The 26,674-nt window shown below is 35.0% G+C and overlaps 2 protein-coding genes and 1 pseudogene across 2 annotated transcripts; 2 read left to right on the top strand and 1 right to left on the bottom strand.

Annotated features, from left to right (window-relative positions):
* The first annotated feature begins 3,477 nt into the window (after positions 1-3,477).
* LOC110728418 (glutathione S-transferase T3-like) lies at positions 3,478-4,575 on the top strand. Its single transcript, XM_021908071.1, has one exon. The coding sequence runs from the start codon at positions 3,478-3,480 to the stop codon at positions 4,573-4,575; it is 1,098 nt and encodes a 365-aa protein (XP_021763763.1).
* Positions 4,576-5,125: 550 nt separating this feature from the next.
* Positions 5,126-6,490, top strand: LOC110728417. The gene is made up of 2 exons (XM_021908070.1): positions 5,126-5,762; positions 5,901-6,490. Exons 1-2 carry the CDS (start codon positions 5,126-5,128, stop codon positions 6,488-6,490), a joined length of 1,227 nt encoding a protein of 408 aa, XP_021763762.1.
* A 1,846-nt stretch (positions 6,491-8,336) lies between these two features.
* LOC110728416 lies at positions 8,337-22,365 on the bottom strand (annotated as a pseudogene).
* Positions 22,366-26,674: the final 4,309 nt, after the last annotated feature.

Genomic DNA, 26,674 nt, shown 5'->3' with positions numbered 1-26,674 from the left:
CCCGCACTCCGTCGCCTAAATAGACGCGAGTGCTCCTTTGATTTAATTGTCCGCTTGTGTTGCTTTGTGCTCACAAGCCCCTCTTCCACTCAAGGCAAGCATTCTTGCCGCCAAAAGGCTAAAGCGCGCCGCACGTTTTGGGGTCCAAACTCAAGGACCGTGACACGTAGGAACAATGTGACTTCATGCACCAGGGAGCGACGCATCCTCCCAGACCCGTATCGAACACCCATTCCCTACCCTCCATTTAAGCCCTTCAAGAAGCAGAGAATTTTCCCCCCAAATGCATCTCCAAGTAAAGCTCAGATCAAAGCCCCTAGCTGCACCACAAAAATCAGAATGTTTGTAATACTTTGCCTTCAGAATCTGTTGCAGCAAAGTATTACTCTCATTACACAAGCGCCACCCCTGTTTAGCAAGTAAAGCCTGATTAAAGCATTTTAACTCCCTAAATCCCGTGCCACCCATAGACTTCAATAAACAATGGAGATCCTATCTATGCCAATGGATTTTCCATTCCGAACCTCTAGACCCCCACCAAAATCGAGCTAAAATAGCTTAGATTTTATCAATCAAACCATCCGGGATTTTAAAAATGCTCATCATATATGTAGAAATAGCTTGGGCAATGGCTTTAATTAGCACCTCCTTTCCGGGCCGATAGAGCCATTTTTCCTTCCAACCATTTAACTTCTTCCAAATACGCTCCTTCAAACATGTAAACACAACTTTTTTCGACCTCCCGATTAGAGTTGGGAGACCAAGATATTTCTCATGCTTATCAACCGCCACGTGTATCCCTTCTTACACCGGTATAGGCGTATAACACCACATCATCAATTAGCAACTTTTAAGTTCATGTCACATCATCATCCAATGATGATAATTAAAAATACATGCAAAGAGATTTGAACCCCAAACCTCATTGAATGCAAACCACATGTATTACCATCTTAGCTAGAATTAATTCATGCTCTATTAATCCAAATTTATATATAAATACATACATGTATTAAAATGTAGAATAAATTGTTGTTGTCACTGTATTATAATTTACCCACGTTAAAAAAAAAATTATATAAGTCTTTTAAAGCGTCAAATATAAAAAAGAAGTTATTCAAAATATCACTCGGGGCAAAGCCCGGGTCACACACTAGTTACTTAATTAAATAATGTTTCTTCATTTTACTAGTTTAGCCCCGTAATATGAACATTTTACAAAATTTATATGAAATTCAAACGGTTTTTTAGAATAAAAACTTTTAATTTTACACTACATCACTTAACTGTAGGGTGACTTTTAACCTCAAATAAATAATCATATGTTATTGTTATTACATATTGGAAGTTAGTTTAGGGATAAATTTTAATAAGAGTAATAGTAATTTACTTCATAAAACTTTTATTGTTGGGTAGATCTTACACTGTAAAGCATCTCCACCTTCTATAACAGAAAATTATGACATAATTGGAGAGACAATCTAATGATCCTTTTGTAGCCGTGAAAATGCATGTTTTCCTTCTGATTCATCTTATTGTTTTCGAAAACATGATAACTTTTGCGATCTCACGTAATCTTCCACATACGAAATAATTTCACAACAATCCATTATTCTACTATCTTGGATTTTAAACTAAGAAATTTCTCCCTTAAAAAGAGATAAACCTTGTCTTTTAAAGGAGGTTGAAAAAACTTGTCTGTTAAAAATAATCGAAAACCCTTTCTTTTGAAGGAGAAAAATTAATCTCAAAAGGGGGAACCATTATCATAAACCTAAAAGAACAAAATAAAACGAAATAAAGTTTTAGGGCTTTCCACTAATTAAAATCAATAAAAAAAAAACCCCTTCAAAAATCAACAATAAAAACTAAGGTTTAGGGGAAAGGAAAGAGGAGAGGTGAGTACCCAACATATTTCTTTTTTTTTTTTTTTGGACGGGGAACATATTTCTTTATTGGTATTTTGTTTTCTGGTATGTGATATGATGATGTCACTTTTGTGGTAGATAAAAAAAATATAAAAAAAAAACAAAACAAAACAAAAACTTATTTTGTTTAAACTTCAAATATTTCTGTAGATTTTTGTGTTAATTGACATAATTCTTTTACTTTGACAACTGGTGAATTGAAACAAATTTCTCCAGATGACAAAATAAGATTATTAATTTATTTCCCCTAATTGATATTGTTGCTTCCCATGTTGATTAATTGTCATCTACTAAATAATCTAGCTGATCTGTAGCCAGCTTGATATTACTATCAAAATACACCCAACTCTAGCTATTAAACTATCAAAATTGGCAATGGACCAACGGTGCAGTTTGATATCTTTAAGTAGTTACCAAAATTCTGAACAAATTTAGAGAACGATAACTTTTACCTTAAAGCAGAAAATACGCAATCCAAAGGCCTAAGAGCATCTTTAAGGGTGAACATTTTAATAGTTCACAATGAGTGAACAAATAAGGTGGTGGATTAATGGCAAACTCTTTAATTGTTCATGTTGAGTGGTCATGGGTTCGATTGCAGGAGCAAGCACTTGCATGAATTAATTCGCTGTGGGCCCCACCAATATTTTGGACTGATATTCATGCAAAACGACGTCGTTTTGATGTTTCATGTTGCAAAACGACGTCGTTTTGCTGTTAAAGGTCAGAAAAAAAAATAGAAATCATCGGCTGGGAGCGCGCCACTTGGCCCAGCCGCTGCTTGACACGTGTGTACTGTTTTAAATATATCCGTTGTAATTTTACAACGGATATATTTTACAAAATACAAATCAAAAAAAAAATTACCAACGACTCTATTTTTTTCCCCTCTATAAATAGACACCCATATTGATATACTTTTTTCAACTTTGAAAATTCATTTTTTTCTACTATATTTTTCTCTTCAAAAATCCCCTCTATAATTACCAATATTATTATTATTTATACCAATATTAATATTATTATTGTTATTATTATTTTTAATTATTATCATTAATATTATTATTATCGTTACTATTATTTTTATTATTATCGTTATTATTATTATTATTATTATTATTATTATTATTATTATTATTATTATTATCGTTATTATTATTATTATTATCGTTATTATTATTATTATTATCGTTATTATTATTATTATTATCGTTATTATTTATTTTTATTATTATTGTTATTATTATTATTATTATTATTAAATTTTTATTTTTTCCAAATATAAATTATAATTATGGATGCTAATACCAACCCCAAAACAAATAGAAAGAAGAAAAAAAATTTGGGTCAAAATATGATCCCGAATCAAGCCAATTTTCCTCCAATTCACCCAAATTTTTCACAAACACCCACAAATATTCCCCATAATTTTTCTGGAGTTTATCCTCAAATACCCCAGTCAAGTTTCCCAAATAATCCACCAAATTTCCCTCAAAATTTTAATTTTTCTCAAAGCAGTTCAAATTTCCCACATCCATCCATGATACCAATGGGTTACGGTGAATATGGTGCTGCATCTGGTTATTTTCCGTCACAACAACCGAATCCCAATATTTGGGAATCGAGCAATGTCTTATCTGAAGAAGATGAGGCAAATGAAGAATGCGAGGATGATGGTGAGGGAAATGAAACTCCTTCTCCCCATCAAAACTTCACTCAAATGTTACAGCAACCAATCCAATCAACTCCGGAATTTCGTGTTAGTGGTTCAAACAATAGAGGTTGGTCGCGATCAGAAACTGCGGCTCTTATATCCGGCTACATGAACACCAGCACCGACATAATTACCGGCACAAATCAAAAGAAGGGTGTATTTTGGAAGAGAGTCTTGGACGCATACGATGCTGCCAGGGAATCGAATGCAGATGAAATATCCCTACGAACTATTAGTAGTTTGAAGGGAAGGTGGATGCGAATCTCTGAAGCCGTGTTAAAGTGGTGCGGAAGCTATGATAAGGCCCGGAAGCGAAAGGGAAGTGGCTATAACGAAGATGATGTTATCCAAGAGGCCCACAAAATCCATGAGAACTCATTCGGACGATTCACCTTCTACGAGGAATGGATCCAATTAAGGAAGTGGGACAAATTCCGGTCTTTCTTGGACCAACAAACATTCAAGCCTTCGGTGGGACGTCCACATTCAACTCCACTGACGGATGAGTCTGTAGGGAGCGGAAGTAGTGGGAAGAGGACACGGGATGAGGGTGACAATTCCTCACCTACCACACCAACCAGCGTGGGTGTCGGTGATGAGAGAGTAGCTCGTGCTGAAGGTATTAAAAAGGCTAAGTCGAGATTGAAGGGTAAAGCTCCATCAAGTCAAGCATTTAAGGAATTAGAAACATTCAACAGCCGATTGCAGCTACTTAGGGATTCGATGAATGTGTCAAACGAAGCAGAAATGAAGAGACTTGAAATACAGGAGCGCAAGGAGGCAAGGAAACAACGGAAAATTGAGCTAGAGCAATATAGGATCAACTGGGAGCAACTATCTCGTCTAGAACAGAAAGTAAACCGAGAACAGTGGGAAGACGAAATGATAGTAATACTTCGGAACAATATTCAACGTTTCAATAATGATGCTTAGTGTCCTTTATTTTTATTGTAGTTAAGTGTGTTCAATTCCTTTGTTGTTCTTCATTTTCAGTAGTGATAAGTTTTCAATTCCAGTTCAACCTCTTGTACTCATTTCCTTATGTTTGTACTTTATCAATTAATCAGTAAAATGGATCTTTTCCACTTTCCCATTTTCATAGCCCATGTGATCTTATTCTGTTTATTCAATTATATCAATTTGTCTCTTTATATATAATTGTGTTAGTATCTTAATTTCAACTTTGTTAGCCCATGTGAAACCCTTCTTCTCCATTCAATTTCTGTGTGGTTCTAATCCAGTGTTGGTCATAGCCCATGTGAAACCCTTCTTCTCCATTCAATTTCTGTGTGGTTGTAATTCATTGTTTGTCATAGCCCATGTGATCTTTGTCTCTTTATATTCAGTTATTTCTGAAGAAGAATTACAAATTAGTTCACTATAAATAAACACCATTCTTTCATTTTTTTTACACACAAACACATAAATCGTTTGCAGTTACTATTAGCAAACCTCACTCTATCTTACATTTCTTACGTACAAAATGAATTCAAACAGTTTAAACGAAAGCTCAACCGATTCCTCTTCATCTTCATCTAACTCGGATGATGAGGGAAGGGAGCTTAGAGTTCAACAACGTAATGAAGTGTGTCTTATGATACAACACGTAATGCATGAGTACATTCCACCAATTATTCAAGCTGCCACTCAGCAACGCCGACGCAAATCTACTGAGCCCCGAAAGGATAGGGGACGCGAAGAAGGTCATGCACGGTTATACAATGACTATTTCGCGGAAGTCCCAGTTTATCCAAGTTCCTTGTTCCGGCGCCGGTTTCGAATGCGTAAACATGTGTTTGAGCGCCTTCTCAACGCAGTGACCCAACATGACCCCTGGTTTCAACAAAGGCGAGATGCGGCAGGTCGTCTTGGTTTGTCTCCACTTCAAAAGTGCACTGCGGCCGTTAGACAACTAGCTTACGGGTGTGCTTCAGACGTTTGTGATGAGTATGTTCGTATAAGTGAGGAAACTTCACGATTGGCACTCCAAAAGTTTACAGAAGGTGTCATCAACCTGTTCGGTGATCAGTACCTACGCCGTCCAAACATCGCAGATATGGAAAGATTGCTACGTATTGGGGAAGAACGTGGATTTCCTGGCATGATAGGCAGCATTGATTGTATGCACTGGGAGTGGAAGAACTGTCCACACGCATGGAAGGGGTAGTATCAAGGAAGAGAAGGAGTTGCAACTCTCGTACTGGAGGCAGTTGCGGACAGAGATCTATGGATATGGCATTCGTTCTTTGGGATGCCAGGTAGCTGCAACGATATTAATGTGCTTCATCGATCCCCTGTGTTCGAAGACGTCTTAGAGGGTCGAACACCTCCTGTGAACTTCGTAGTCAATGGTCATCATTATACGAATGGGTATTATCTTACTGATGGAATCTACCCTAGATGGGCTTCTTTTGTGAAATCCATTACGAGTCCACAAACTCGTCGGGATCGTTTATTCGCAAAACACCAGGAAGCTGCAAGGAAAGACGTTGAACGCGCATTTGAGGTCCTTCAAGCTCGTTTTGCCATTATTAAAAAGCCGTCTTTGGCGTGGGATACCGACATACTCCACAATATCATGCTCGCCTGCATCATAATACATAATATGATCGTTGAAGATGAACGAGAGACGTATCAAAATAACGTTAATACCAATGAGTTTATGAATGCTGGAGGCAACGCTAATGAGGACACTACCGAGTACCGTACTGATCGTATTGTGGATATCGGCTTATACTTGTCTCGTAGAACAGAGATTGAGGATCAACAGACTCATTTGCAGCTAAAAAACGACTTGGTCGAACATATATGGAATAAATTTGGTAACAACGAAAACTTAGGCAACTAGGTTTACAACAAATGGTTATCCCTAAAGACATCTTACAAAACGATGTGTAGTTGTTTTTTTTTTTTTTAAATAAAATGTACTAGATTATAGTTGTAGAACTGTAATCACGATTTGTACCTCTTTTTTTTTGTTAATTAAAATTAGCTGCGTTGTTGTTTAAAAAATATTAATCACAAGAATTAGTTTTTTAAAAAGCTGATAAAAAAATGCGATAATTTCTTAATTAGTAATCACGATTAAAATATTAAATACGTCAATTAATTACATTGACATCGGGTTAATAAATTATAATTATGAAACAAAAAAGATTATATTTACAAAAATAAAATAAGGTGGGGTAGGGAGTATTGATGATGAACCATTGTTTAGTGTTCATTGTTAAGAGTGAATATTGTAAATGGTTTGTTGGGTTGATGTGGATGAGAGAAAAATGGTGATAGTGACCCATGAACCATTTTTTTGTGTTCACCAATAATGATGCTCTAAATGCTTCACCATTTTCTGCAGGCTAACCACTAAAACATTTTGCATCAGTGACCGCTCACAATACCAAAAGCATTGCAGTAGCAAGTCAAGCACAAACCCATGGCTGCTACTTCAGAGTACAATCTCTCAAACAAGCCCACAAATAAGCATGTGTTCGCAAATTATCCTACATGGAAAATTTGCCAATTACTACTGCAAGTTAATACCAATTTGTAAATTACTACCGCAAATTAAAAAAGTTGTGAATTACTACCGCAAAAAATTTTAAGATGTTGCGATTACTACCAAACCCTCATTAAACCCAACTATGACGTCATTATATCACTTTAACCCATGTTTGACCATGGTTAAGGGCTTTAACCAGCCAAAAAAAAATGGGTTAGGGATATAATGATGTCATGGTTAAGGGATTTAACCCATATTTGACCATGGTTAAGGGTTTTAACCATGGGTTAAAGAGCTATAATGACGTCATAGTTGGGTTTAATGGGAGTTTGGTAGTAATCGCAACATCTTAAAAAAATTTGCGGTAGTAATTCACAACTTTTTTAAGTTGTGGTAATAATTTACAAAGTGGTATTAACTTGCGGTATTAATTGACAAATTATCCTACATTATTATAGAGAAAATACAATTTTATCTCCGTGATAAACAAGTTACATTTATCACGGGGACAAAAGTGTAGTTTTATCAGTGAAAATGTGTAAAACTGCTACTTGAAGTAGCAATTTATCCCAAAACCGCTACTTGAGGCAGGGGTTTAAAGTCAAAACCACTACCTCAGTAGCGGTATTGCTCAAAATCGCTACTCTGCGATAAACGAAACTTGTTTATCACGGAGATTAACTTGGGCAGCCTCATTATTATATGTTACAAACAAAATAATTCAGTTGGGTATTTAACAGCAGATACCAAATTAAACTAAATAAAGACCAAGCACTTTGCTGTATAGGTGTCACCATCAACTTTACACGGCTGCACCTCAATCCCATGCTCAGGAAAGGAAGCACTCGCATAATAATTTAAAATATTATATATAATGCATTGTTCAATTGTTCATGGTTGTTAGAGGGCAGATCTGAAAAAGAGATACACTTGAGCTTGAAAATATGGAGAGCAAAACACAATCAATGTTTCTGGGCATACACGACACAATCACAAAATCAGTAAGAAAGCAAATGCTGTATCAACCAAAATAAATACTCACCATAGTGACAACTCATTTGAATTTTAGATGACATGGATTGAAGGAAATGCTTAGGAAAGTACACAAAATTTCAGATCACCTGTTAGTATCAAAAGTAAGATGGGAGCTATTTTGGTAGCAGAAAGACAAAGTATACATAGTTAAAATGAGATATACCAGGAAAAGAATGGATAAATTAAGAAAAATGCGCATACAGATACTTCTGCTATGAGCAGTAAACAAATTCAACATCCATTGCTCGGAGGTTGAAAAGGAAATGAATGGTATCAAAGCTATCAAGGCTTTGGATAACAGGCATTTTTCTAAAATTTATCTACAGAAGGAAAACTGACCAATAGCCACCTGAGGATAGAATCACAACATGAGAACAGAACTCCCCTTTTTTTTGTTCTTTTTCTAATAAACAGAATTGATACGGCAGGAGATGGGGGTCGGAGACTTATGAACACATCAGTTTACTCACTTACCACCCATCCTTTTTATGACTGAGAGTTAGATGATGATTTCTTGGTAGCTAGCCTTGTCCATCTACAAACTGGAACACAAAATTATTTACAAAAAAGTTAGATGATGCAGGTTTTAGCAAAAAACAAATGACTTGTACAAGTGTACAAGTAAAACATATATGCTCTTGGAATCCCATCATCAGATAGATGGCACTTATCCGCATACAAGCAGTCCTTTTACAAAAACACAACTGGAACCTAAAATTGTGTAATGGCCATTATGCAAAAATCTCAGTTTCACAACGAAACAGAACTAATTTTATACACTGATCAATCACAAATAGTGAACATAATGTCAGAAGATAGACTTACATAGCTGAATCAACTTCCAACTTCCAATTTTTGAAGGGTCTCTATATGGTCAAAATTTTTTTGTCTATCGCCATGATGATTGCTTTAAGTTTAGCTTATCTACATTCCATCCTCCTTCAGGTTCCTTTCTTTTCATATGGCCACCTCCCATGCTATACATCCTTGCTTGCTCATCTGCAAGGGTCTGTGAGCTGATGTTGGAGACCTGCCTGTATACAATTGGCAATGACTCATCTTTACCTTCCACGTCCATAACACCTGGACCACAATTGAGATCTAGACCTTGTTTTCTCCATTTATGATTGCTTCCAATCACACTGTTATTTCCAGTGTCTGGAATGGAGCGAGAAACAACATATGCATGAGGATACTGAAAGGAAACTGCTGCAGCATTTCCAACCAACTGAGAAGGGATAGCTGACATACGTCCAGTAGCAGTTGGGTCCATGTATCCAGATGACCCACTAGCCAAGGATGATGTTGGGAGAGGAAAATTATTACCAAATGGCAACACTGGATATTGAAAAGCAGCAGGATGGAAAGGCAAAGCAGGAGAAGATGACAATACTGATCCACTGTAAACATCGGGATTAAATGATAGAGCTGCAGTTGGACCACCCACAACACGCTGAGGACCACCACCCATCCCAACCATTGAAAAGGCTTCTCTTTCAGGTAAAACTGATGGTGTCATACTTACTGAGTAGCTAGTTCCTGGAGTATACCAAGAAAAGCAGTTCCCTGTGTCAGAGCTATTAATTCTAGGCCCAAAGGGTGGTTGGAGTGGAATGTTCCCAATGTTAAGCTGACGATATAGAACTTGTTCTGCAGGTAATTCCTCGGTCTCAGGCCCATCATTTAAATCAAAATCCCTCTTCCCACTTCCTCCACCATTAGAATAAAAATTGGCTGTTGATGGTTTTACATGCTCAGTAAAGGCCTCAAATCTCTGAATATTGCTAGCCATGTGCCGTCCCACATGGGTCATATCTGAAGCTTCATCAACTTTATTCAGATCAAGGTCCAGTCCTCCAGAACTACGCAGAGATGCCGTAGTCATCGGCTCAAGTAAGGGATTATTTCTAACATTGAACTCCTGGCTAGAACTTTCATCTGCCACATTAAGGTCAATATCCAAAGGAAACCGAGTTGGTCTGCAAACAAGGGAATCAGGACGAAGGGATTTTCTAGGCTCAGCTGGACGAAATGCACTTGTGGCTGCTGAACCTTTCCAACCAAGTTCCCCTTTATTCCACAACAAGTCATCAGAAGGAACAAAAGGCCCCTTTGCAGCAGCGGCCACAGTAATTGATGCAGGAAGACCACATGATGCAGGGGATACAGGAATTTGAAAGGGGCTGACTGAACAAACAATATCTGGGTAACGAACAAAACCCAAGTTAGACGGCTCACCATTCTTCCCCTCGTCAACATTAAAACCTTCATTCAAATCAAATCCAAGCTTTGTATCCGTATCTGGACCTCCTGAAACAGTTGACAGAGCAACATTTTCTGCAGCAGATCCACTATTTTCTTTACTCTCTTCTTTCATTTCAATTAATTTAGCTCCTTCTGCATGTGAATGTAATTCTGCTTCTGATAAAGCAACGGCAGTGCAGCTTGCTACTCTAGCTGAACTGCCATCTTTGTTTTCGGCATTTTCAACCTTGCAGCTTCTGTCTTGATCTATATCAGCACAAAACACTACAGGTTCACCTTCTTTCACAGGCACAGAAGTTTCACTCTCTTTGTCTAATGTCCTATTTTTTGTCTGACAGGCAAGGGCACAGACAGCAACACCCTCAGTTCTTTCAGATTTGACTTCTGCAGCTAATTGATGACTTGTACCAGAAGAAACCATCACTTGCTTCACATTGGTTTTAGAATCAAATTTCAATGTTACAGCAAGTGATTTTTGCTCCATATTGCTTAGAAGCTCTTGCTTGATATTTTTTTCATCGCCATCGTTAGGAGAGTATAATGCAGTATCTCTGTGAGTTTTTTTCTCAAATTCGTCATTCAAAGACACAACTTTAATTTTATCTTGAACATCCAAGGAAACACTCCGACTTGCAACTGGAAGCTCATTCTGACTCTCTTCTTTGGCGGCTACAACTTTTCTGTTTCTACTCTCAGCCGTTCCAGCACCAAGATTATCCATATTCATACCTGTAGTGCAAGCAACAGATGCTGGTGGAGAAGCAGCATCACCTTTTTCCTCCAATGTCACATTGTTTTTCAAGCAGCCTTCCATACTCGGATGTAAATTATCATTTTTAACACCACCCAGTTTACTACTTTCCTCAACAGCTGTGAAAGCACCTGCGACATTACTATGATTATCATTGCCAACATCGTCAGTTGAGTGACCTTGTTGAACAGCATCATCCCCATGCAACTGTTTTTTGATTTCCAACACTAGTGCTGGAGTTTTCAGCTATATTTGAATTTCTGCGAGGAGAGATGACAGGTGAAACAACACCAGTCTTTGGGATTTCCCCAGCAGCTACACTAGCAAGAAGATTCATTCCAACATCATCCCCAGCCAACATAGACATATTAGCTTCAGATAACTTAGCACAGCTTTCAATTAAAGCATTCATGGAGCTGAAAGAAGAATCATATATTTTTCTAGACATATGTTCAATACTAGAGGATGAGCAAACAACATTTGAAACATTAGGTAGTTTCTTAATTTCACTGGTTCTTTGGTGTACAGAACTTGAAGGCTCATCAACCTCATGAAGTTGGTGAGAATCGTGTTTATTATCGCTCACAGCAGACTCTGATAGATCATGCTTCTCAAGAAGAGCAGGAGAAGAAGCTCGACTATTTCTGCAGGAAGAATCCTCCAAATAGCCACCAGCAATGCTTTGAGCAGGACCCCGGCCCCGGTTAGATATCTTCACAATAAGCTTATGACTGTTGCTTTCTGGAACAGAAGCATCAGTAACATTATGTGATACCTTTTCTACAACTGAGTTTCTGCCCATGTATGAGCTTTTATTTGATGCAGTTTCTTGTTGAGCATTAGAGGAAGGACCGCAAACATGTTCACGGTGCTTGGAACTACTGCCTACAGTTTTATTCAAACTCCTAGACCCAGCAGTAGATTTCTTAGTGTCTTCCTTACCACACAGAACAAAATTTTTAGCATGGTCACTTGAGCACTGACTGTTTGTAAGGGATTGGGATTGGCTAGAACTGCTGCTTTTTTCTTCCCTTGCCACTGACTGCGGCTCAGAGCTTCCATCATTGGCAGTTATTATCTGGGACTTCCCATCCTTATAATTATCGGTAGCTGATGTAGGAGACACTGTCGATAATAAACCACCTGGATGTGCAGACGCAGATTTGGAGGTAGAATCCCCTTGAACAGGTTTCACTGAAGCAGATTTCAACGAAGAGTGATGTGTGACAGAACTCCTAATGGCAGCATCATATCCACTAGAGTGCCTATTACCACCATGAGAACTGTCATGCTGTGATCTGCTTGGCCATGGAACAGCTTGACTTGAGCTAGGTTTCACATCACTGACATTCATTTCCGCCTCAACACGTTTCTTCCATGTGTCAACCAAACTCCTTGCTTTCTTCTGAATTTCAAAGTTTTTATGAGAACGTAAATGATTAACAGATTTGCCAATGTTACACATCTGTAAGGCATTAAGATTCACCGGAAGCTTATCAAGTGCACGAAGTAAAACCAAGAGGAAGTCATCCACAAATTTATCATTGTGTTTTATATTTCCAGAATCACCAATTTTACCTTTGTGAACTTCTTGGAGCCATTCATTTAGCACATGCAAACCTCTAAGCTGAACAAATCTATCAAGGCAATCAAGCTTATCTGTAGCAGCTATAATACTAGCAAGCATGGATCTACCAGTCAAATCTATCTTCTTCTCAGATTTATCAGGCTGCATGAGACGTACTAGCCGCACTACAGCATCAGAATCCACAAGTCCGCCTTTCTCAGCAAATTTAGCAATTTCTGAGTTCAAAGTGCTTTCTGATCTTATTTGGCCAGAGTCTCCATCACCTGGTTTTAAAGACCGTTCTCGCTTAATGGCATCAAAAGACTGATCACCTCGTTCCCTCTTCTTTCCCTTTCTATGAGAAGGGGGGTTAGAACTGCTATTCTGCACACTGTCAGGACTGTGTTTCAATGGAGATGTTGCTGCTGAACCATTCACGGGTCTTGGAGAACGGGGACCTTGCTGCGGTTCTACTGATGCATGCATTTCTATACGTGATTTATGCAACAGTTGATATACTTCTTCCTTCCGCTCCTGGAGAAATCACCCCGAGACAAATTAATTGCCAGAAGCAAGGGGAAGCTAACGCAACATCAGAAAACATTTAAGAGAACATAAACCAAATTGTCAAAGAAAAGTATGAAAGAACTCACATCAATATAATCCTGATCCGTCAGCCACCACAGACACTTGCTTGTAATGTCGTAAACACGCCGACACACAAATGAGGAAACCCCAGGCGGAAGTTTGACACCTTTAGGCAAAAATGCAACTTTACACAGGTGAAGTAATGATGCAGCAGGAATCTCATCACTATAAAAAGAGTAGAAAACTTCGTTAGGCGAAGCTTTAAGTGCAACGCCTTTCAAAAGTTAAGCTTCACCAGGTCAACAAAGCCAAATCACACGAAGCGTTAAATTATTTTCTTCTTCAGATGTCCAACCACGAATTATACCTACAAAAGGTGGAGTGTCTTTGGCAGGCTTGAAAAGAGCAGTCACCAACAATAATCTTCTGACAATCCTACAAAACAAGGACTTGTCAAAAAGATTGCCAGCAAAGTTTCTTTACAAGCTTCAATACAGCAAACAATCATCAACAATTGAGCTTGCAAAACATTACAACAAAATTGAAGGTTACAGAATTTCAAGCAATGATATATGCAGAGTACAAAAGTTATCAGTTAGAGAAGTTCAAGCAAAGAAATATGAATGTGCAGGTTTCTCCATGACAAATCAGATAAGTTCAATATGGATAAACCCACACGGAGCTCAAGGGGTAACTGAAAGTTGATTGTCATTCTGCAGATAACATAATTAATCAAGTCCATTAGGAAATGAATGAACAAAATTGGACATATAAAAAGAATATAGAAGTCAGTTTTTATAAGCCTCCATCTATTTTTCAATTAAGGAGCAGAGCCAAGGCAACCAAGTGATCTTCATAATTTTCAGTAGCTAATCATCTTAAGCATAACAAAGCCAAGGTAGGAAAGGCTGAGAAGGGAATAAGTAGAACCGGAACGATTAAAGGGTGAATTTTGGATGGTATGACCCAGGATTGAGAATTAAATTCGAATCACATGGCAAAATATATTAATATAAAAGAGGGTTAATGCGATGTGCTGCTTTCAGTAAGATACAAGACAACCTAAGGTATTTATGTGTCCAATGATTTTTCATACATATATCTACCATCTTTTTTATACAAATTTGCCCAAGATCAACTTTAAAAACCAATATGCCAATTCAGTCATTTTCAATGGAAAAATAAAGTAGTATAATACATGTAATTCAAATAAACGATTCTGAACCATTTATAAAACATAGAAATATATATTAAGTTTTTTAAAAAGCATCAAAGATCAAATTTTGATCAACAAATGGAAGCACTAGATATAAAAAACAGACACATTAAAAACACTAAAAACTTCATGGGGTAAGTAAAAATGAAAGAATGGTAGAGAGCTCAGTGATTCTAAGTGTCTAAAGGAGTAATGATATCCTTGACATAGAGTAAATATTACCATTGTTGTTAGAATAGCGATCCGGATCGTTCAATCTAATTTTAGGCAAATGATTCGAATCGGATGCAGAATCATTGAGCATGTAGGATCAATATAGGATCGTACATGATCAAATAGGATTGTGGTAGGATTGTACAGGATCGGGTAGGATCGCACGATCCTATTTTTCACTTGGATTGATAGTACAGGACCGAATCGTGTGAGATCAAACAGAATCGGGTAGGATCGATTAGTTTTACTTATTAGAATTAGCCTAAAGCAATCAAACTTTTAAGCCTAGAACATTACTATCCAACTACTTAAATACAAATTTTAGCATTCTTATAGGTTAAAAAATGTGTATCTTTTATGTAGCAACCTTAATATTACTCTTTTTGTCAATTTCGTAGGATCTTACGAATCTATGGTCCAATTTTACCGATTCGATCCTAATCCCCTCACCAATCCAATGTAGGTCCGAACCTAACAACCTTGAATATAACAAATACAATATAGAAAATCAAAGAAAATACTTAAATATAAATATAAAATAAAAATAAAAGTAATAATAACAATAACAATAGCAATAATAATTATGAATTAAAATAGTACAACACTTCACAAGAAGAAAAAAGGAAGGAAAAAAAAAAGAAAAAAAAAACACTACTGCAACAAGCCAAATCTTGCCGACTAGCAATCATAAACATAGATTTTAGAATACAAAAAATAAAGTAGTTCCTCTATGACACATTTTTACATTCTCCAATATTCATCAAAGTTTCTTTGACTTCATTTTGTGATTTATGCTTTAGAAAATACACAATTGAGTGGGGTCTTGTTTGATTCGTCTCAATGTCCATTTTCCAAGTATCAACTTTTTATAATTATTGGTTGTACTTGTACATAAGTGAAGATATTATTATTTGAAGCTATGCATTAGCTAACATGCTTAAATGAAATGTGTCAACTAATATGAAACGGATGAAGTAATGTTTAATTACACAACATCTAACTGGAAGAAAACAGGACTCTCTAAACCATGGTCCCGACAATCAAATCTTATCATTGCAGCAAGTTGAGTTTTTTATGCACTCAGCTTACAATCAACAGCAGAAATAAGTTATGATCATCAAACAGAATAACAAAATACATGACAAATGAGAAATCAGCATTCCCCCAAACCTAAGCTTAGAAGAGAATACCCTTGTTCCAACGTCTACATTGAAATTTTGACACTCATATCCTGAAGTAACAGTTTTTCTAATGAGACTACAATGGTCTAGGATCCATAATGATGGTAAAATTTTCAAATTACAATTTCACAAGTAAAAACTTCAAAGTGATTACAAGTAAACACAAGATACATGACTCATAGCTAGCATTCTAAGCATGATAACCGTAATAAATGATAATATGGGTTCAAGTACAAGAAGCACATTAGGTTGCATATTCATTCTTGGGATGCAGCCTAGAGACCGATATTTCAAGATTTTGACCTCATAAGCACCCACTCCCTCCTTGCACCACACCACACTGAGGTTTGTCACACTGAGGTTTGCACCACACCACACTGAGGTTTGTCAGAGTCCCCATCTAAAAGTCACCTAGACAACAATAATACTCTATATAATACTTCATAACAGACACCAATTAATGTTTCCAAATCAAAGTATGGGTATCAAACATATATTAAGCAGATAACAATTTTGTCGAAAAACTCTGCAATGTTCACAATTTATAGTAATTTTAATTACTAAATGGGAAATTATCAAATCGTGGAAAAGGATCATAGTGCAAAGATCAAAGCTTTATAGACATACAAGAAATGACTAGAAGCAAGCAAGGTCAATTAGGTTTCTTTGTACTTATTTTAAGGTAATACCTTTTTTTAAGAACTATATGCAGGAAGGAGTAATGAATTGATAGCAAAGACATGCATGTAAGATTGGTATTTAGTAGTTTGTTCGTCAAACGTAGCCCAAAACACTCATGAGAAGCCAGATAGTTATAAAGCCAAATAACGACATGAATAACTAATAAGCATATGCAATAAGGTTAACTTTGCTTCCCAAAATTCTCTTTCCAAGTCATTAGACACCAAAAAGGCGAATAGTATACAGATTACAAAAACATCTTAAGTAAAGAACCAAAGGGCTTTTGCTACTTCAACCTCCCAAAGACCAACGTGTTACACCTACAATTGGCTAGAACTCCTAACTCCGCTCATTATCAATATGCCTCTACAAAGATTCAACTTTAAACGAGGTGCAAGGGCTAAGCTATCAAAAAAAGCTTTATTTAAGGGCAACCACCTCTCTCTCTCTCTCTCTCTCTCTCTCTCTCTCTCTCTCTCTCTCTCTCTCTCTCTCTCTCTCTCTCTCTCTCTCTCTCTCTCTCTCTCTCTCTCTCTCTCTCTCTCTCTCTCACATGATGCATACAAGACAACTATGTTACTCTAACTTGGAAATTTGTGATAGACGTGCATCTCTAACTTATTTATTTTGTAAAACTAATTCCATAATATGAGCCCAAATCAAAGTTGAAATGTCTATGCCATGACGGACTGTCGACAATCCAACAAGGTACTTGGAATTGAAATGAAGAGTCAAGTATTAATCTTCAAATATGTAGTTTTAATTACTGTATAATTAGTTTAATTACTTAAATAATTTACATGGAAATATAATACACGATTGGCAATACAATAATATTTAATCCTCATAAGTAGTTTAATAATTAAAAAAAATTATACGGTACTCAAAATTAAGCATAACTAAATACCAGCCTTAAAGCTGACCAAAATTAGAGAAAAGTGACAACATTAGAAGGAAATAGTTCTTTAGACACATTTTTGTGGTCCTTTCAGTATAAATCTTAAGAAGTAAAATGAAATTTATAACAATGTCATTCCATCTGCATGTACTTCATCTTACTTTCACCAACAAAGGCCACTGATAAAAAAAACACACAGCACTAACAATCAAGAATAAGAATTCAATGCACATGTCCATTTTAACACTGAAATAGTCCCTATACAACATCAGTAGCATATTATTACAGTGAACAAAAGCATGATTCTCCCTAACCCAGTTTCCAGTTGTTACATTGTTTATTTAGACTTTAGTGTTAAGGGAAGCAACAAATTAATTGATTTTCCTTAACCCCTAATCCAATAACATCATCCTCTCAAGAGTCTTAACAAACAGTTCAAGTAAGGTTGTTAAGGTTGCAACTTAATCAAAAGCATAAGAATAATGATAAGGTTTAATATGATAGAATGCTAACCATTTCTAAATGCGCAATAAGTTAGAAGAAAAAGTACATGCTCCTATATAGGTGTGTAAGCCAGGTTCTACAAAATGGCACATTTGATAGGAACGTCCATAGACACAGTATACAATTGTATATGATGTCAAGCACTTGACAGCTTTAAAGGATGCTGATGTATCCTTTACTCGTGCTTAAACACACTAAAAAGAGCTACTCATTGCTTAACCAACCCACCCAAAAGAAAAGATCCTTTTGTATAGAACTTCTATCGCTTCAATACTTTTCTCCATTAATAGACATATTAACAGAACTCGTGTATTCGTGTATGAATGTTACATCACATTTTAAAAAATCAAACTCTATAAAGATAAACCTTATAATATAGAAGAGAAGTAGCCAGATGACAAAGCACAAAACTTACAGATGCCTTTGATCAGTAAATGGTTCTAAATTACGACTATAGAGAAAAGAAGACTGATGCCCAACATAGACCAATTATTCAGTTCCTCCAAATATACTTAGAGCTTAAAGAACAGCAGAGAAAATTAGTGGAATGATGCCCAACAAGCACTAGTAATGTATACATAAGAGAAACAGGCAAAATTAATGTGAAACAAATATATCAACCCACAAAGAACTCTTTTTTTTAAGGCGGTAGGTTTTTGCATTCTTTGAATTCCAACCCAAACATACTTTCATTTCATTCAAGTACAAAGTACAACATTCAAAAAGTTAGGGTGCAGAGACAGCCAGAATAAGGCTATCAATTAAAAATAGCTACTCAACAAAATTTCTATGAAAATGTAATACAGCGAGACAAGGTCTAATTTCATAGTTCAAACCTAACATTAAAGGGTTCTGCAATACATTAGCAATCAAATATGATTCAACTATCAAATAAACCTCGAAAAATCACATAACTATAGGGATATGTGATTCAATTATCAAATTAAGCTCATAATTTTCTTTTTTAGCAACAAAATCAATAGTTATGATCTTTCATAATAATTGTATTTAGAATCAATAGTTAACATTTTCAAACCCTAAATTTACTGCACTGACAACTGAATTTAATAAATTAGATCAAAGATAAACCCTAGATTGTGAAATTGATATGATGATTACAAAAGGAAACAACAACTAACCTTAGAAGCTGCTTCAATAGGGGATACAAGTACTAGAAGGCGACTCGATGGAGAACGTGAAGTGCGACGTTGAGTGCGCGCTTCAATGAAGAACTCAGAGAGAGAGGGGAGCAAGAGGAGGCAGGTCTTTGTTCATCCGTTATTTTATTTTTATTTTTCATTATTGACAGAGAAATTCATGGCCCACTTTTATGGGGAATAAGAATTTTTTTTTTAGGGTAAATAACAGTACTTAATGACTCGATAACAAGATTTGATAAATTAATAACAATACCTTAATTTAAAATAACAGTTTTTTAATAATACATAGATTTTTACTATAATTCGATTTGATAATTACTTAGATGACTTTTAACGGTACCAGTTATAACAACTCTACTCCTTATACATCAAAATAAATTATTTTAACTGTTTAAAAGCCCACCATGCTTCGCAATAATAGTTTTTTAACTACAGAGTTTTGAGCAATACTTGAACTTAATCGACAATGGAACCTCCGGCGTTCTGACCATCCAGCTTTACCAAGGTAGCTAACCCCAACCTTGTCTTCCTTAGATCAGGCTCAGCACAGATCTAATTCGTTTCCTACCTTAGACCGTAATCTCTAATTAGACACTCCTTACTGTGTTCATGATAGAACTTCTTAAACAGAAAGATAACTTATTTGATACATAAGGTTCAAGGGGATAACGTTCCCTTCTTGAACGAAACTTTTATTTAATTTGAAAAGATTACAACATTCATGTATTACAACAAACACACAAACTGGAAGCTTAAACAGACATAAGTTAAACTAGAGTTTTCTCTATTTTAAGAGAGATTGAGAACCAATCTGTCTCTTAAGGTGAGTATTTTTCTCTAGTGGACTCTCTAAATCTTTCAGAGTAATTCTCTAGCTAACTCTTCCAACTTTACCTTCACTTCTTGGCCTAAGTCCCTTTATATAGGGAAGCAAAGTTACATAAAATCCTTATCTTGACTCGGCAAGCAATTCTACACCATTGCTTTTTACAAAGATACTTTAAGACAGAAACAATTACTAAAACGTGGCTACAGTGAAGATTCCTTGATTATTGCTGGTGTGGGCTAAGCATTCATAATTTCATCCATCATCATTTCTTGTAGGCTCCCCTCACTATCTTTGTTGTCTTCATAATGAACATACATAGGATTCTCTTCTTCTATGCATTTGGCTGCGTATGATTCATCCCAACTCATGAATGCTTCAAACAGATACTCAAGGGCTTCAAATGACAGAAACTTCCTACTTTCAATATCTTCTAAATATTTGTAGATTGACTCGGTGTTGTTTATGCCATCTACTAAATATTCTTTCATCTCGTTAGGCACCACAATTGTTGTGTTTCCAACATGAAACATGACAGGAGGATTTTCTTTTCTTTATATAAAATTGTTAAGATATTGTGAAATGTAGAAAAATCACAATGCTCTGGCTTCAGTTGGATTTTTAACAGTCCTCAGATGAATTAGTATGGGATCTTTGCAACACCTCACTTTCCCAAACATTATCAAGTAATGCAGTGGACTAACTTTTCCTTCTTTAACTTCGATATTAGCACATTGCACCCTTGCTCCTAGCTGAAAATCTTCTTTTTTGTCATCACAATATTTCCAAACCTTGTTGAATGCGTACGGTTAGAACTTTGTAAGTCTTTGGAAGAAATAGTCATTAGGAGTAGGAAATTCATAGAAATCATGTACCATTCCATAATCCCAAGCCTTGTAATGTATACTAATGAATGGAGCATTCTGATTAAGAGGATATGGGTAGATTCGCAATGATGTAACCTTAGAGATTTTGGGAAACTCTATTCTTTCTCCCCATAAATCTTGAAGATCAAAGAATTTACTAGACCTTGTTAAGTTCTAAAATCATTATATCTTATTTTGTTTAATATTATATTTCGTAAATCAGGGATGAGCTGAAATAACATAATTGTTACTTCGAACATCAATAACCTTTGGATTGCTCGATGGCAACCCTTAATTAAACCATCTCGTGAACGTTGTTTTGCTGATATGAATAAGCCTTACATTAAGGCCCAACCGGAGGGTAACACCCGCTCCATTGCTTTTTCGGTTGCATAAATGAGAGTTTTCCTCTCTACATCCATCTTTTGAAGTTGGTATGCAGGAGGTTTTTGTGTAGTCTTGAGCTTCTTGGACGACATTAGCTAATTCTATGTTCAAGCTATCTGCCAGCGAATTCTTTGTTCCCTGTATATGTTCAACAGTAAAAGAGAATTGGTTAAGCCATAATTGCCAACGCAAGAGTCTCCCTTGCGCTTGCATATTAGACAAATTCTTTTTAACAAAACTGAGTATGCCTTTGCAATTTGTCCTTATTAAGAACTGTTTAGGGGCTAAGAAGATTAAGAACTTCTCGATCCCTCTAATGACTGCAAGGATTTCCTTTTGCATTTTGGGATAATTAAACTCAGCTTTATTAAAACTTCCGCTGCTATATCTGCAAAGTCTTTCTCCTTCTGTGAATTTTAACACAGCACTCCAGTGCTCATTACTAGCATCGGTTTCAAGGATTAGATTATCTTCACTAGTAGGTAGTGTTAGTTCAGGAAGATCTTTACACACAGCTTTTAAATCTTGAACAATTTTGGAATCACTTTCCTTCCAGTTCCAAGTTATTTCTTTCTTGAGTTTTTTCTGTAATGGTTTTCTTAATAGAGCAAGATTTTCTATGAAATCAGAAGCATTGATTAAACATCCTAGAAATCTTTCTAGTTGTTTTCTATCTTCAATTTTATCTGGAATTTTTTCAATCTTTTCTAAAATATGTTTTTGTAGTATTATTTATCCTGCTTTAATTTCTAATCCTAAAAACTCAATTTCTTGTTTAGCATAAACACATTTATCTTTTCCAAGGATTATACCATGCTCTGCACATTTTTGAGTTACTGCTTTAAGAGCATTCTTATGTTGTTCTAAATCTTTTGAGAATATTAGAATATCATCTATATAGACCAAACAACAATGATTAAGTTCTCTAAAAATATTATCAATTCTTCTCTGAAATATTAGTGGAGCATTTTTTAATCTAAAAGGCATTAATAGCCATTCATAATGCCCTTGAAGGGCACTAAATGCAGCTAATGGAATGCTTTCTTCTTCCATTTTAATTTGCCAGTAGCCACTCTTACAATCCATTTTAGAAAACCATGTGGCTCCTTGTATTCTATTAAATAACACAGTTTTATTAGGAATGTAATAGCCATCAAAAACAGTATTATCATTTAGTTGCTTATAATTAATGATCATTCTAGCTTTACCTCTTTTTTCTTATATGTATGGTTTCTTACCATGAATGCTGGACTATTATGAGGACTTTTTCTATTCCTAATCAACTTTTAATTAAGCAATTCTTTTAATTGTTCATCAAACTCCTGAATATCTTGGTAGGTATAGACCATTTGTCTTACTCTAATAATCTTATTAGGATTTGTTAGGGTTATCTTAGCAAATGCCTTACTCTTTTCCCAATGTTATAAAGGATTTGTTGAATATAATTTTTCACATAACTTTTCTTGCTGCTTATTTATCCAATCTATTAATGATGAATCACACTCAGAAATTCTAAGTGCAAACTCTTGTTGTGTAGGAGTAACCCTATCACCATGCTGGTTGCACGTAAATTCCATAGTCTGATGAGTATAAGCCTTTGTGATTTTCTGTATAGGAACAGAATGACCATTAATAGTGAAGATTATTTGATCAATAGTTTGAGTGCATGGAAAGTATAATCTTTGAAAATTATTTCCTATTATCATATCATGACTAGGTTGATCAGTTGCCCATAAAATAGGAATAATACATTGAAATCCTCCACTTTCTATCGGTAATTCTTCAATTATTTCAGTGTGCATCATGACACTATTATTAGCAATTCTAACTTGCATAGGATTTTTAGCCTTTTTCAACAAGAATTCTGGAAATAATGTCTTCTTTCCAAAACATGTAGAACAACCACTATCAATATCTGCACATAAATTATATTTATTATAATCCTCAATGCATATATTAATTGGAATATAAATACTATTAGGATTAATACTAGATATTTCATTATAAGCTTCCATTTGCGTATTAGCTTCATCTTCATATACTGGTTCACTCACGGTTTTGGTTTTATATCCACCTTTTTAATAGGATTATTTGGATCTTCATTTAACTCTAAATTAGAACATGACCCCATATCAATGCTATGCCTTGCCGGTTGTTTTAAGGCTTTTTTACTTTCATATTTTTCATTTAGTTTCTTTAATAGAACTAATATTTCTTCTTCATCCTCTTCTGGTTTTTCATAACCTCGTTTTTTCATTCTTATTATTATTGAATTTTGTCTACTTAGACTTGGTGTTCTAAGACTCAGATTTCTCTGTATTTTAGGTCTTGTAGTCATTCCAATATGAAGTAATCCTGATTCATCAATTAACATCTTACTTGATCTATTACTAACTTCAGGGTTCATAAAGAATTCCTCCCAAGTTTTTTCAATCTCACTTTCATTAGGATTTACTTTTATAGGTGTAATTTTCTTCTTAGGTTCTCCTCCTTGCACATATTTCTGAGCATCGACTATTTTTTTCTTAAAAGATGAGTCTATAGTGTTTAGCAACTTATAAACCACCTTCCGTCTTAATTGTATGGGTCGCGTTCCTTTATGCATTTTCACTCCTTCTGTTAATAGTTTGATAGCTAAAAACTTTGACGCAAAGGAATCGTCTAAGCTCACATAATATCTAGGTTCACTTATATAGCTTACCGTTCCTTGACTTAAGTTACATGTGATACCACTAATTATTTGATCATAAAATTCTTTATGTCTAATATCACAAATAAAAGTTAAGCATTTAACATCCTTGCCAAAATCTTGTGAAGGAGTTATGTATACTTGTACTGCACCAATACAAATATAGCTATAATTTCCTTTTTCTTTATGTTTTATTAATACTTTTCTAGTTTATGATATTAATTTCGGCTACTTTTTATTCACAATCTTCGATTACTATGCTTCCTTCCATTTCTTCACATACATATTTAGTTCTAGTTTTAAAGAAAGAAGTTTTAAATATTTTATCCTTAGTAATCTGGGGGAAATTCCAACTTTCTTTGTTTAGTTGATCTAGGTCATTATCTTCAAATGAATACTCAACTCTTTTTAGTTGACTTATTATCATTTTGTTTTTATCTTCCTAATTGTCATCTGACTCTGAATTTTCTAACTCTTCTCCTTCCTTCATATTATTTATTTCTTCTTCAAACTCATCACTAACTTCATGTTCTTCATTATATTCATTTTCCTCTTCTATGATTTATACTATTCCTTTATTATTGATTAAATCCAGCTCTAAAGCCTCTTCTTTTGGTATTTTTATGTAGTCCCAACTACCTAAGGCTTCCATTAATTTATGATTAGCTTTCTTACATTCATTAGCATAATGTCCTAACTCTCCACAAGACCAACACTTGCATGTCTTCTTTTTCTCAGGACAATATGTTGACTTTCTGAAAAACCTACTTGGTTTTCTATATTTATGTTTATATACTTCTTCTTATAAATTTCTCCTCTTGTTCAGTCAAATTTGTTTTTCTTATAATTCCTTCTTTTATTATAGTTTTTTCTTTCACATCCATAGTTATTTGGGAAATCCCAACAAGTGAGAAATTGTCTCTTCATTTGTTGAGTTCCTGCAACCTCTCTATATTTCTTTTTAATCCACTTTCTTATTAGGAAAGCAATTCTATTACCTAAGGCATCCCTAGCTAAGAATTTCTCTCTCCATTCTTGATATTTTTCACTAATTTCTTCATTAAGGGGACTGGGTAATTTGTCATAGAACATTCCAAGATTTGTTTCATTTTCACCAATTTTATAATAATATGTTTCAAATTCCATAGTGTAATAATCAACATATTTCTTATTTCAGATGGACAAATTACTTAACTTCCTTTAATGATCCATTCGTTTTTCATTAGGATCGGCTTTAGGACCAATGAATTCTAACTCAATGACATAACTGCCTGAACATTCTAGTAGTTTATTCACTAGCTCTTAATGCAGTTTTGACTTCTTCATCTATTCCATCGTACCAGTCTTCTACACAACCGAGAGACTATGTTCAATATAGTTTAAGAAATTTTCTGAAGTCCATTCAGTATTTAAATTAAGTACACTACTCATACTCTTTTTCCGTTGATCTAAAACATCTTGTCTATATCTTACACCGTCTAACTTAAGTTTATAACCAGTTAGACTTATAGGTTCAAGAGTCACTTCTTCTTGTTTAGGTATATGATTAGGCATAACCTTGACACTAAACCGAGTAGTCTTCCCTAGTATGTATCTTCGTCGTGTGCAACTTCCTTCCCCTTGATACCTAGGTCTTTGAATAACATTGTTTACATTAATGTTTTCATTAATAATTTCTTCTCCAACATCATTATTATCCATTACTCTTTTTCCTAGTTTATATTCAATCTTTTGTTGAACAACTTCTATGGGTAGAAAATCTAGATCATTTAACTTCATTAATCTCATTTGTTGATATAAATCTTCCTCTAAAGTAATGTAATTATTTTCCTCTATTTCATTATCAGAAGAAATCCCTTTTTCAAAAATTAAGTTCATGATTTCGTTAAGCTTATTTGGGTCTTCTTCTTTATCGAATAGGGCTTGTAATTAGTTAAGCATTCTCTCCTGAAGATAATGGTTCATCTTTAGTGTCTTTATTCTTTTCTTGGTTACTAGTAGGTCTTTTAGGGAGTGTTACAGTAAACTTTTTGTTTTTATCTAAATTTTGAAAACGATACTTACATTTATATGGGACAATTTTCTCTTTATTATGTTATACTTCTTTTCCGAATTGATGTCTAGCTTCGTTTGTTAAAGCAAGTTGAACTTATTTAACCTGTTATTTTAGATCGCTTACCTTTAGATTAATATCGGTTGTGGTTATTGATATCTTATTTCCAATATTAATACAGTGAGCATGTATGTTATCAACTTCCGATCTTAATTCACTAATTTATTCTACTATATAATTAAGGGCTGGGCCAAAATTACTAGTATTATCAGGAATATGATAATAATGCTTAAAATCTGGTTTCTTACACTCAGTAGAAGGTCTAGTATTCTCCAGTTTTACCTAATTATTAAATTAACAGCTTAATTTATCTTTTAACCGTATGGCTCTGATACCGAATCACGCAGCTTAATAGTTTCTAATTTATAATTACTGTATTGTCTTCCTTAATAACATATTTCACTTATATAATAACAGTATACAAATATAATACTTAATTTCTAACACAAATACTTAGCCTTATAATATATAAGTACTACTGAAAAGACCAAAATAACACCTCAAAAACAATATTGAAGAAACATATAACAATATTAAATTTTATTTTAACAAGCTCAAACTTAAAATAACAGTATTTGTAGACATCTACTTTT

Source organism: Chenopodium quinoa, unplaced genomic scaffold, assembly GCF_001683475.1.
Source record: "Chenopodium quinoa cultivar QQ74 unplaced genomic scaffold, ASM168347v1, whole genome shotgun sequence".
Taxonomy (NCBI): domain Eukaryota; kingdom Viridiplantae; phylum Streptophyta; class Magnoliopsida; order Caryophyllales; family Amaranthaceae; genus Chenopodium; species Chenopodium quinoa.
Note: the sequence above shows the minus strand (reverse complement) of the source record. Positions and strands in the feature narration are given on the sequence as shown.

Bases quoted from the DNA above. Each gene is read 5' to 3' on its own strand.
- LOC110728418 (XM_021908071.1), top strand. From the start codon at position 3,478: ATGGGTTACGGTGAATATGGTGCTGCATCTGGTTATTTTCCGTCACAA.
- LOC110728417 (XM_021908070.1), top strand. From the start codon at position 5,126: ATGAATTCAAACAGTTTAAACGAAAGCTCAACCGATTCCTCTTCATCT. The intron at 5,763-5,900 runs GTATGCACTGGG...TTGGGATGCCAG, and splicing joins CATGATAGGCAGCATTGATT to GTAGCTGCAACGATATTAAT.